This window comes from Anolis sagrei, chromosome 1, assembly GCF_037176765.1.
Source record: "Anolis sagrei isolate rAnoSag1 chromosome 1, rAnoSag1.mat, whole genome shotgun sequence".
NCBI classification, from domain to species: Eukaryota; Metazoa; Chordata; class Lepidosauria; order Squamata; family Dactyloidae; genus Anolis; species Anolis sagrei.
In genome coordinates this window covers 267378479-267392054 of record NC_090021.1, presented here as the reverse complement: position 1 = coordinate 267392054, position 13576 = coordinate 267378479, and the positions used below count along the sequence as shown (strand labels likewise).

General features: G+C 38.0%; 1 protein-coding gene across 10 annotated transcripts in view; it reads left to right on the top strand.

Annotated features, from left to right (window-relative positions):
• SHANK2 (SH3 and multiple ankyrin repeat domains 2) overlaps positions 1–13576 on the top strand; it is a 410725-nt gene that overhangs the window by 374586 nt on the left and 22563 nt on the right. For 8 of the 10 annotated variants that reach the window (XM_060765238.2, XM_060765229.2, XM_067462709.1 and 5 more), the window contains 3 exons: positions 4070–4200; positions 6505–6616; positions 8430–10836. In XM_060765238.2, the coding sequence (XP_060621221.2) occupies positions 4070–4200; positions 6505–6616; positions 8430–10836 (2650 nt within the window). Of the gene's footprint in view, positions 1–3776; positions 3837–4069; positions 4201–6504; positions 6617–8429; positions 10837–13576 lie in introns of all 10 variants that reach the window. The other 2 variants (XM_067462710.1, XM_060765278.2) reach the window with 2 other exon arrangements.

Here is a 13576-nt window from a genome sequence, read left to right as displayed (position 1 = left end):
TATTTGCTTGTGGCTGCTTTTTGCTAAGTGACTGGGCTGATGATGAAATGAAGTTGGTGTGGGCTAACTCCGATGCAGGCACTTTGCAGGCGCAATTTTTGTTCAAATACCTATGCTCAGACACATTAGACCTAGAACTGTTATATTATTAAGAATATATCCATGAGTGGGCTGTCTTGATTGTATGCTCAAGTGCACCCTATCTGACAGGTGCAATCTTTCTGCACTTGCATATCACTTGCGCCCCATCTGTGCCTGTTTTTATAATTTGTTTGTTCATATGTTTAATGTTTTATAGATACCTTCATAAATAAATAAGTTTCAAACTGAAGCACGTAAGAGTCATTCTCACCATTTGCATAATATTAAAATCAAGTGGGAAATGTCAACTAGGAAGTATTTGATAAGCAAGTTTAGGTGGATAGACTTTAAGCTTTCTTCAGTATATTTACATCGTTCTTTGGGAATCAAGCCTTAATATTTTTTTATCTCGTTTTGTGTGTGTGTGGAAAAAGAAGAATACTCTCTCAGCCTAGTTGTGAAATAAATTTCATATTTTAGTGGTGCTAGGTCACTCTAAAACAGTGGTTCCCAACCTTTAACCCTCCAGGTATTTTGGACTTCAGCTCTTACAATTCCTAAGCTGACTGGGATTTCTGGGAGTTGAAGTCCAAAACAACTGGAGAACCAAGGGTTGGGAACCACTGCCTAAAGTTATTGTGGAATTTGAGATTTTAAATCAAAAATGTTGCAGACCCCATCAAATTCTGCTGCAATTTTCAGTATTCTTTATTAACCTTAAATGTAACCGTTTTTAGATTACATTTGCTTTCTAAATTTATTATGATTATGATTTAGCAAGTTCCATTGTATTACTGCAATGTGATCATTTAAAAAAATAAAAAACACCACAAAATTGTTGACCCATAGGCATTTAGCAATGCTGTTCAGTTGATGTAGCATTTTCATGTATGGAGCCTGTTTTCCTGTCCCCATTCCAACTTGCTTTAATTGTAATTGTCTACATTTGGAAAGGTCTGTTATATCCACCATATGAGTGAGAGAAGTTAAGGGGCAAGAAATGAGCAGACAAAAATAAGAGTATAAGATCAAGAATAAGATACAGCTTCCGCTAATGTAATATGTGGTAGCAATTTTGTCAAATTTTGTAGTCCAATCCAGTTCTTGAATCAGATTTCCAGTTCTGCTATGCAACATTAGTCGCTGAGGTATGCATGGTTTTCATCCTTTCCAAAGTGAATATGTCCATGCCCTTCTGAGTGTCAATCAAAGCCTCTTCATTCTTCCTTGTAATTTTCATTGTCTTCCTAAGTGTGTGGTTATGCGTGTCTATTCAGTTATAAGAATATTCTTTTCATGTGGGATTTTACAGAAATTATTGAACTGAGTAACAAATACTTCCCATATTCAAATTCTTTCACAACTGATCTTAAAAGGATTTCCTAATGGGACTAGAGTACGCAATATGAAATCTTCCCTCTTGATGGTCTTGGTAGTGAATATACTAGCATCCCCTAATGTTATAAATGAAACAAATAGAGTTTACCACTTAAATCCACAAATGTCAGCCATAATGTGAAAAGTACTTTTGGTGTTATGGTACTGCTATATTTAGTACAGGTGTATCATAATTTTATTTTGTTTGAAATAAATAAACAAAAAAATATAGCATTTAGGAAGCAGATACCTAATATTTATTGGCATTTTGGGTCTATATCCAGTAATGACATTGTACTGGTGATTCCACGTTTTCAGAGTTAAGGTACTATCTGTTACAGTTTTTGTTGTTCAAACACTTGTGCAAATCAGTTGTGCAGGAAGCTGAGCAAATTGTTGAATACCCTCTTTCAGAACCAGCTGTACGTGTGGCTCCATACCCACTTGTGAAACTTGGGGCACAACTGCTTGCATAAAGGTATTGTCCAGCAGAGCTCCACTAGTGAGGATTTTCACCCTGCTACCATTAAATTCGATGTAGGCATTTTTTAGGTCCAAAACATCAAGAGTTGATCTAGGACATTTTCAATTGCTTCAGGGTTGTCTTTTCATCTAGATATGTTAACAGTTGCACTTCTTTTAAATAATAATAATAATGCTATAATTGATATATAATTTTATTTATATTCCACCCTATCTCCCCAGAGGGATTCAGGGCAGATTCCAAACATAAAAGGCAAACATTCAATGCCCGAACACAACAACAAAACACTTTAAACACCATTGCCTTGATCCAGCAGCTATCTCTCATGAGGACAAAGGCTCTGATACACCACAGAACTCCCACAGCTAGAGGAATCTCCCTGTTTACATCAGTAGTTTAATATCACAAGCCATTAGGTAAGCACATGGATCTATCCTGTGCATTGAAGTGAATGCGCATATTACAGCTCACATGGGACATTGAAACTTCATTTGACTATTTCACTCAAAATCAGGCTCTTCTGCTCTTTGCTGGTGATAAATTGAGAATCATTCCCAACTATCGCACTTTGCCTAGGTGGGGCTGCTTTTACATAGACGGAAAATGAGATTTTGCTAATCAATGAACCACTTTTTCTTTCTTCCTAAAGGAAATGGTATTGCAGGTTTTTAAACAGAATTAGGCAGAACATTGGGATGACGTTAACATTGAAGTTGTTGAAGACGGGGGAGGGGAAATTGACAGGCTGCAAAATTATTCCACTTCTAACAATATGCGTATATGCTGTGTATCCGAAGACTTATGCTTAGGAGGAATGTTTTGCAAAATTTGTTGTGATAAGCTACATTTTAAAGAAAATCTTTAAATAGTGCTTATGATTAAGCTGATTGCATGATGTATGTATTGACACGGGAGATGTGGCAAAGAATAAAGGATGTTTTATTACAGCCCAGATTCAGCTGTGCTCAGCGAGCAGAGACAAACTGATATACAATCTTAAGTTACATATCTCCATTTTTACATTAATGCAAGGAGCACGGTAAAGCACAGTTCTAATATTATAATCTGTGTAACTATGTTTGAAAATATCTCTTCAACTTCAGAATGTAAAAATAACACTCACAGTGGTTACCTCTATTTTGGTTTGAGATTATAATTAGTTGTGCCTCTTTCCTGAGGTACTGAGGATGTAGATGAAATATATGTTGTTAGCCTTTACTATGCATTTAAAATTGCAGAACGATGCTCACTACAATTTGTACACAATGAGCTGCTTTCTTTTGTCCGGTGCAAACCAGTTTTCCTGTTTTTTTGTTCATAGTAAATTGATCTGTTTTGCCCTGACCTCAGATCACAATTTCAAAACTATCACTTTTTGAAAATCCCCTTTGCTCCATCGCACAATTTCAGCTAGTAGTGGATTTTTTTTCATAACCCATTTAAAGCATAGGCAAATGCAGGAATGTTGTTTTCCAGGATCAAAGAAAGTAGTTCATTACTAATAACATTTCGGTGACAGTCAAGTCAGAGAGATGAGTTTTGAGGCTTATAGAAAAGCCTTGATTTGAATTTGTGTCTCATTGGGCCTAAAATTTAGAAGTCAGTAAAAAAAAAAATGAAACAGTTCCACATTTAAGATATCAAAAAAAAATTCCAAACTCTGAGTTCTGTGATAGCAGTACAATATTGTTTTGCCTAATAGCCTTACATCAGGAGTAAATTAGAAAGTAATGCTATAAAGAGCACTTATAATATCATTTATTGTCTGAAATTTCACAGAACAGTGCTCTGCAGGTGTATTATTTCTAAAGGTTTTCTTTCCATTTCTATATAGATATTTTCCCTTCACATTTTGAAGGTTTGAAGAAGAGGATTGTTTTTCGAGTCACACTAAGTAAACATTAAATGCATGCAGGCTTAAAACTAAAGCATGCATGTTACGCAGCAGTAATAAAAGTGCTCGGCTTGCACGATTTACGATGCTCAAGCATTGCCTTGTTAAAATGCCAAAATCCCCCTTTTCTTTGCATTTAAAAAATTGAACTCTTTATTTTACATTTGGAATATTTAAGATTTTCAGTCTTTGGACAAATTAGATTTATTTTAGCAAATACTTCTGTGTTACAGATAAAGTCGATGAAATAGTACCAGTTTCCAAGCCATTAAGAATTCATGACAATGCAGCTGTGGACTCCAGAGTGGCAACAATTAAGCAACGCCCTTCTAGTAGATGTTTCCCCCCAGCGACAGATATGAATGTGAGTGATGGGTGTAATACAGGTCCTTAGAGCTGATACTCTTTGACTTGAAAAAACGGACTGCATAAGAATAAGCTTGGAAACGCTAACATTCCAAGATGCTAACAACATATTCCTTATTTACAAGAAAGCCAGAAAACTGATTTGTTTTGCAGTAAAGATTTCTCACAATGCTATCCTGTACAGCAGGGGTCCACAAACTTTTTAAACAGAGGGCCAGGTGATAGTCCCTCAAACTGTTGGAGGGCCGGATTATAATTTGAAAAAAAAATGAATGAATTCCTATGCATGCTGCACATATCTTATTTGTAGAGTAAAAACACTTAAAAACAATACAATAATTAAAATGAGGAACAATGTTAACAAATATAAACTTATTAGTATTTCAATGGGAAATGTGGGCCTGCTTTTGGCTGATGAGATAGGATTGTTGTTGTTGTTATGTGCTTTCAAGTCATTTCAGACTTAGGTTGACCCTGAGCGAGGGCAGGGCAAATGACCTTGGAGGGCCGCATCCGGCCCCCGGGCCTTAGTTTGAGGACCCCTGCTGTACAGTATGACAAAACTCCAAACACATCTATAGGTTGTGTGGTAGCTGTGTGAAATTAATACAAATACTTAGAGATAATAAATATTTTACAGCAGGACTATGCACATACATAATGAGTAGTCAGGTGAAAGTCCACCTCACAGATTTCCTGTAGTATCTTAATCAAGCTTCTGAAATTTTAGCATTATGACTGCTGCAGTGAACACTTAAAAAATCTCTAGCTGCATCTTCACATAAATTTCTGGGACTTGTAGTTTAGGGAGGGGGCTTTAAACTATTCAGCCAGGCAGGTCCTGGGCCTCACTAAACTACAAACCCCAGAAATCTGTAGGAGGCAGAAACCAGATTTAAAGTGGATCCATGCTGTAGTGTGATGAGGCTGGTGTTTTTGAGACCTCAATCAATTTATATATGAGTCAGTGCTGAAATAGGAACCGAACACAAAGACAGGAACAAGAGGCAGAGGTGAGAAGCATTCCCACCCCATTATTCCTATCTGGCCAAACTAGAGAATGGAAGACAGCCCACCTTCGTTCCTTACCCTTTTCAGCCTTAGCAGCATTCATCAGCAACATTAGGGAGTCTGAAGAATGTAGTGCATTGCTCCTTACTGGGCCTCCTAAAATGCATACCATATCATTCGTATATGCCTTTACTTTAAATCCATATCCTTTTATTTTCACTCCTTTGATGCCAATATCTTTTCTAATTCTAATGTTCAATATTTATAGAAACCAAATAAACAATATAGGTGACAAGGGGCAACCTTGTCTCATCATATTTTGTATCTCTATTTAGTTTGATAATTGACTATTTATTGTTTAGCTCTTAGTTTTGGATAAATGGTGAGAAGTACTTTCACCCCATTACCCCTATTTAGTACAAACCGGAGAATGAAAGGCAACCTGCCCTTGTTCCTTACTCTTTTCAGCCTGAGCAGCATTCATCAGCAACATGAGGGAGTCTGAAGAATGTAGTGCATTTGTCATTTTGGGTGCTTGAGGTGGAGCAGAGTGGTTATGGACATTTTTTATAAGTGCTTCCTGTATAAGCTTCTTTGCAGAGTTGGAATGGGACAGCCATTTTAAATAGAGACAGGGACTATTTTACAGGAAGCGTCTATTCAAAATGGTGGTCACAATCTCTCTTCAAAGAAGCTTATGCAGGAAGCCCTCATTAAAAATGCCCCCACTGCCTCATTCCACTTCAATATCCAAAATAGTAGGCATGCCACATTCTTCGGGCTTGCCTCTGTGGCCGATGATTGTCACTTGGACCATAAAATAAGATAATAAAAAGAGGAAGGACTGCCTTTCTTTCTCCAGTTTTGGCAAGAGAGAGAAAATGGAATGGAAGCTTTTTGCCTCCGCCTCTTGCCTCTGCACTGAATCCCTATTAGAGGGAGGTTACTTTCATCCCCCCCCCCCCCCCCCCCGCTTTCCAGGGTGCATTATCATTCTTTTTCCTCTTTATATTCCTTTCACTATTTGTATGGCCGTAGACATTTTAAGACCAGCAGTGAGATTTAGACATACCCATTGTAATCCTCAAATAAACAGATTTTATTTTCTTCGTTCTTCCTAAAAATGTTCACTTTATATGTTTTTAAAAGGACAAGAAAAGATTTATTTTTATGGTTCCCTAAGTTTTACTCTTAACTTATCCATGAGTCAAAGTAAGATGCATAGTTTTAACTTCAAAATCTACCCTTGATATTTAGGCCTTGGACTTACTTGTTTGTTTGTTTTATATAGTCCATGTATGAAAGACAAGGAATTGCTGTGATGCCACCTACAGTACCTGGGAGTATACAAGGCCCATTCCTGGGTGTACCACGAGGTACAGTAAGAAGACAAAAATCAATAGGTAAAATATAACTTTCTTTGTATTTGTTGAGTAGTTCCTTTTATTTCTAATTATTATTTTTTAGCTTTTTCACCAAGCTTGCTTATAATGCATTTATTCATGGATTAGCTTTGAAGCTTAGTCAAATTACCAGCAATAATTTGCATTATATTATAATACATTGCATTTTATAAGCCTGACTGCATTTCTGAACTGAAATTTTTCTTTACAACATAGAATTCCTATCATTTTTCATTTATTTAGCTAGCTAAGCAGTAATATAGAAAACTGATTTAAAATGTAAAATAAACAATTAGCGAGGTGACAAATGTTAGACTGTCCTTATCAAGAACTTACAAATACAAAGCAAATTGGATAATTTCAACGTTTATTTGATATTTCAATTAAAACCAGTCACATGTGTATGTTTAAAGAAATTTCAAGATCATATTCACTTTTGATTCTTTTTCTTACAGAAGACAAAATGTCTAAACTAATATAAGAATAGTTAAGAATGAAAATACTGATGTGAATTACTCACATAGATTGATGTTAACATGAAATCAGTCTTATGGATTATAACAGTGTTTTATAATCTATGCATCCATGATAAAATTAAATGGTCTTCTTTTAATTCAAATTAATTACCATGGATAGTAAGAAAGCACATGCCATTTCTGTTAATACTGATTCACTTTATTTTAAAGGTACTTTATTATACAACAAGTAAATACTATATATTCAACAAAATTAATCAAATATAATCTTGTTCTATAAAGCTGAATGTAAAATAATAGTCTTCGGGCTTTATTGTAGGCTGATTTAAATATCACAATCAATCAAGCCAACCACATTAATTGCCAGCAAAAGTATCTGGCTTTGAAAGGGTTAGAATCTGGTACACTAAAGTCTTAAAGTAAAGTAGTGTAGCTGTCAGAGTTAAAGACATACACTAAAGCCTTCAAGTAAGGTTGTGTAGCTGTCAGATTTGCACACACCACCCAAACAACACTGGTTATGATCATCCCAGGTATGCCCCCTACAATTTGGTACAGAACACTCTGCCCACTTCCTGCCTATAGGAAGGCTGCCCCACAGCAATGGGGAGCAAGCAATCCCATAGTCATCTATCAATGGAAGCATTGTATGCTTTAAACATGGAAAGATTGCCAAACAGCTCTATGTTGAACTGTCCTAAGAGTCTTTTTATATAAATGCCAAGTTTCAACTATTGATATTATTACAGATTTGAGAGATTGTCTACGTAAGGAACAGCTAGTGTTTGTATTTGCACTCCAAAATTCTACAGGTAGCTTGTGGAATTATGCTGAATATTACTGTTCTTTCCAGCATGAAATGTAGTATCTCAGGTAGCAATTTTGCTACCATGTTCTTTATGTTAATTTGGACAAATGGTCCACAATGTTTTTCAGGCTATTTCCTTTGTTTAGGCAGAAACATTGTTTTTTTTTTATTTCATGCATGGCTACCTGTTCACAAATGCTCACTGACAGAACATTCTTTCTTTGTCCAATTTTATTCCATCTTTGGCCAGCACTTCCTCCTTTTATGCACATTTTAGAATAGCACACTGTCTGAATGCAGTTGTCTGTGCAGATATATAAGAAAAAGCAGCAGGGGAGATATGGAGACAAAGTCTAAATATAAGGTGTGCAAAGAAAAGCACTAGTGTGGACGCATTATAGAACCATGCAGTACATAGTATACGTAATACAGTATTGGCTGTAACTTGTTTACTATGTCTTTGGTGACAGTGGATGTTAATTGACATACAAGGGCAAATTAAACATTGTAGCTTGTGATTTTTTTAAAGGGATAACAGAGGAAGAACGGCAATTTTTGGCTCCCCCCATGCTAAAATTTACTAGAAGTCTATCCATGCCAGACACCTCTGAAGATATCCCTCCACCACCACAGTCTTTACCTCCATCACCACCTCCTCCTTCTCTTTACAACTCTCCCAAATCTCCAATGGCTAGAATATATGGAACAATTAAACCTGCGTTTAATCAGAATTCAGGTTCAAAGATAGCTATTTCAGGTAGATTTGAAAATATGGGGACAGTGATAAGGGACAAAGGCATATATTTCCGGAGAGAGATGGATCGTTATTCTCTAGATTCTGAGGACTTATATAGCAGAAATGCCGCAACTCAGGCAAGCTTCAGAAACAAGAGAGGTCAGATGCCGGAAAATCCATACTCTGAAGTTGGAAAAATAGGAAACAAAGCAGTGTATGTCCCAGCCAAGCCAGCGAGACGGAAGGGAATGCTAGTGAAGCAATCTAATGTTGAGGATAGTCCAGAAAAAATCTGCTCCATTCCAATTCCCACCATCATTGTTAAAGAACCATCTACCAGCAGTAGTGGGAAAAGTAGTCAAGGAAGCAGCATGGAAATTGACCCACAATCTTCAGAACAACCAGGACAGCTCAGACCTGAAGATAACTTGACTGTCAGTCCATTTGCAGCAGCCATTGCTGGAGCAGTGAGGGACAGGGAAAAAAGATTAGAAGCCAGGCGTAACTCTCCAGCATTCCTTTCCACAGATTTGGGAGATGAGGATGTTGGGCTAACACCTCCAACACCACGTATGAGACAGTCTAAGTTTAGTGATGATGGCATGTTTAGTAATGAAGAGAGTTTTAGGCAACTTGTATCACAGTCTCCTATCCCAGCACCTAGAGAATCTGAAAATATTTTCAATAGTAGTGAATTGAGTAATCAGAATGATGCAAGAATACCAAATTCTTCAGGCCAAACACTTCTTCAGGGTTCGGAAAATAATGCATTGGCAACTCAGAATGCTGGTATGTCCAGTTTGGATAACTATGTTCATCCACTCACAGGGAAATTACTAGATCCAAATTCACCTTTAGCCCTTGCCCTTTCAGCCAGAGATAGAGCGATGAAAGAGCAAACCCAGCAAATTCCAGGAAAAGGAGAATCTGGCAAAGCGGATCTTAATAAACCCCTTTATATTGATACAAAGATGAGATCCAATATTGAAACTTCATTTCCAGTGACAGCTACCGTTGCTAGGCAAAACACACGTGGCCCTCTGAGAAGGCAGGAAACGGAGAACAAATATGAAACAGATATGTCAAAAGAGAGGAGGCCAGAAGAAAAGAAGAACATGCTGATAAACATTATGGATACCTCACAGCAGAAGTCAGCTGGTTTGCTTATGGTTCATACAGTAGACACAACACAATCCAGTGATATTCCTGAAAATGAAGATGATAGTGTTGAAACAGATGTAAATACTGAAAAACCTCCACCAGAAACCCAGGAAAGTACAGGAGCAGTAGAAAGTGGACTGGATGCTGCTGCCATGCCTCAACCACCTGCATCTCCCTGCAAAACTATTGTAGCTGTTGGATCTGTCGATGAGCCCATCATTTTGCCATTCCGCATCCCTCCACCTCCTTTAGCATCTGTTGATCTTGATGAAGATTTCATCTTTACTGAGCCATTACCTCCTCCTTTAGAATTTGCAAACAGTTTTGATATCCCTGATGACCATGCAGTCCCAGGCTCTGCACTAGCAGAATTGCTGAAACAGAGAAAAAATGGAACTCCTTCAGCTTCATTCAACCCCATTCAGCCCTCAGATTCAATAGACAGTAAGAAACCAGTGGGTCTTTCAAACTGTTTGCCTGCCTCTTTTTTACCACCCCCTGAAAATTTTGATAATGTTACTGACTCTGGGATTGAAGAGGTGGACAGTCGAAGCGGTAGTGACCATCACCTAGAGACAACCAGCACTATCTCAACTGTGTCCAGCATCTCTACCTTGTCTTCTGAAGGTGGTGAGAACTTGGATACTTGTACTGTCTATGCAGATGGGCAAACATTTCTGGTGGACAAACCCCCAGTACCTCCTAAGCCAAAAATGAAGCCCATAATCAACAAAAGCAATGCACTTTACAAGGACGCGCTAATTGAAGAAACTGTAGATAGTTTTGTTATTCCTCCACCTGCTCCACCCCCACCTCCTATTAGCACACAGCCTGGTATGACTAAAGTTGTACAACAGAGGACTTCTAAGCTATGGGGAGATGTAACAGAAGTTAAAAGCCCAGTTCTCTCAGGCCCAAAGGCTAATGTTATTAGTGAATTGAACTCAATACTACAACAAATGAACAGAGAGAAATCCTCAAAGCCAGGAGAAGGATTGGAGTCACCTACAGGAACAAAAGCTGCAAGTCTTAGTACAAGGTAAATACAACTAAACTATTTTTTTTCAAATCTGTGTATGCTATTTTAAGTTAAAATTTGCTTGGTTTTCATCAAGGTTATATTCTGGTACTAATTTTTGTTTGCTTGTTTTTGTTTTGAATGTTCTACAGTAGAAGTTAAATTAAAGCAGTGGATGACCTTTCTTTCCCCATTTTTCTTAAAGTGTGTGTTTGTATTTACTTTTCAGCAAAAAGGCTAAAATCCAAAGGTCACACTCTCTCTCTCTTAGAAACCAGGTTTGGAAGCTGTACTTAGTTCTGACTTGCATCCTTCAAAAAGCCATTCAAGAGAGTCCATGGACTCTGACTCTCTAAACTGGGAAAGTGCAGGAAGTTATCAAAATCATAAAGCCATGCAGATGTGTTTTCCATACACATCTAAGATTGTGATATCCCATCAGAATCTGCCTTACTTTTCAAACCATTGCACTTTGCCTTGTCTGAAATAACAAATCTCAAAAATGGCATTGCATAGGCATCACTATCTAAGACAGTGGTTCCCAACCTGTGTTCCATGGACCACCAGTGGTGTGCAAGAACTAAAATATTCAGTTCTTGTGGGTTTTTTCGGGCTATATGGCCATGTTCTAGAGGCATTTCTCCTGACGTTTCGCCTGCATCTATGGCAAGCATCCTCAGAGGTGAGGTCTGAAATAAACTAAACTAAAATATTGTCCGCAGCCTTACTGTTACTAAACCATTGCAACGAGAGCGACTGGTCTCACAAAATCCTTTTCTAGTGCTGAGGCTTATTAAATATGGTTTTCTGTGGACAAGCAGATAGCGACTACTGAATGACGTATGTTCTGTATCAGAAACTAGAGCTGATGTGGTCTATCCAATGCAATTTTCTGAATCAGCACCCCAAATAACCACACTGATTCTAAAGTTGACCAAAAACTGATTCATAGCCCTTTTGGTACTAATGTTGGAGAGTGATCCCTGGTGAAAGTGGTCCCTGGTCAAGTGGCCCCTCATTTAAAAAGGGTTGGGAACCAATGATCTAAGAGAAAATCGATGTAAAAATAGGCTACGGCTTAGAATTATAGAATTAAATTAAATTAACCACATGGGCCATTCAGTCCAAACCCTGCTGTGCAGGAAAAACACAATTAAAGAACCCCCAGCAGATGTCCATCCAGCCTCTGTTTAAAAGCCTCCAAAGAGGGAGCCTCCACCACACTCAGAGGCAGTGAGTTCCACTGCTAAACAGTTCTTATGATCAGGGAGCTCTTTCTAATGTTCAGGTGGAATCTCCATTGCTCTTAGTCCTAGTTTCCAGGGCAGCAGAAAACAAACCTGCACCCCCTTCCTTATGGCATCCTTTCAAATATTTAAGCCTAGCTATTTTGTCTCCTCTCAACATTATCTTCTACAGGATACACATATCCAGCTCTAAAAGCCACCTTTTTTTAATATATCTAATGCCCCATCTACACTAAGCATTTAATGTAGTTAGAAGCTAGCTTCAAACTGTAGTTGCAAACAACACACAAATGAAAGCACTTAGTGTACATCAGTGCTCTGATCATCTGGACCTTAAACTAGGTCTAGGATTTCCTGTGTAATCATCTGCATGGCAAAATCCCTTTCTTCAATACTGGTTTGAAACTGCATTAAATGGTCAGTGTAGCTGTGCCCAAGGTCAAGCCACTTTGGGCAATTCCATGAAATGAGTATATTTAATTAATTAATTTAATTTGAATTCTTTGATCAGAACAACCCTAAAAAGAAGACCATATGATATATAAAAACAAGAAGTGAGGTCTACCATACCTAATTTATTAGCAGGGTCCCAGGCCAGACTCTTAGCAGATTGTGAGAGGCTTGATGTTGTTGTGGCGGGGATTGTGGCGCACCGGGATTGTGGCGCAGCTGGCTGAGTGTCAGCTGCATTAAGATCACTCTGACCAAAGGTCATGAGTTCGAAGCCAACCCGGGCTGGAGTGGGTGTCCAGCCATTGTGTAGCCCGTTGTCGATTTTTGCAACCCGAAAGACAGTTGCATCTGTCAAGTAGGAAAATAAGGTACCACCTTGTGTGGGAGGCGAAATTTAAGTAATTTATGAGGCCATAAAGAAAGAGGACTACGGGGAATGTGGAATGTGGAAGAACTTCATTGGTGTCGTTGATGGACGATGAAAAGCAGCAACTCCCCTGGCGGCCAGAAAAAAAAAGTTAAATAGCCTCGGTGTATTTGTCTGTTAAACGTTATTTGTCAAACTGGCATTGAATGTTTGCCATATATGTGTTTACTGTAATCCGCCCTGAGTCCCCTGCGGGGTGAGAAGGGCGGAATATAAGAACTGTAAATAATAAATAATAATAATAATAATAATAATAATAATAGAAAAGTGGAAGAAGCCTCTTTCCATTCAGCTCAGAACCAATATAAATGTCCCCTATAGTGAGGCCAATGAGCATTCCTGTGATTAAGCTCCATCAAAGGGGTAGTGGAAATTAAACAAATGATAAGGCTTTTGTGCGTTGCTCCCGCATCACAATTTCCTTCAAGCATGATTGTTGCTCCTTCTCCACCGTACTGGGCATACTGCTATCCAGTATACAGCAGATCCATATATGAATGCTTAAAATTGACACTGCTTTACTGTTTTACATGTGAGCTGGGCTTAAGTCCTTATTTTCTTCTGCTGTCACTTAATTTAAGGATTCAGAACTAATACTTCCCTTTGAACACATGTTGAATGGAAAATAAAAACC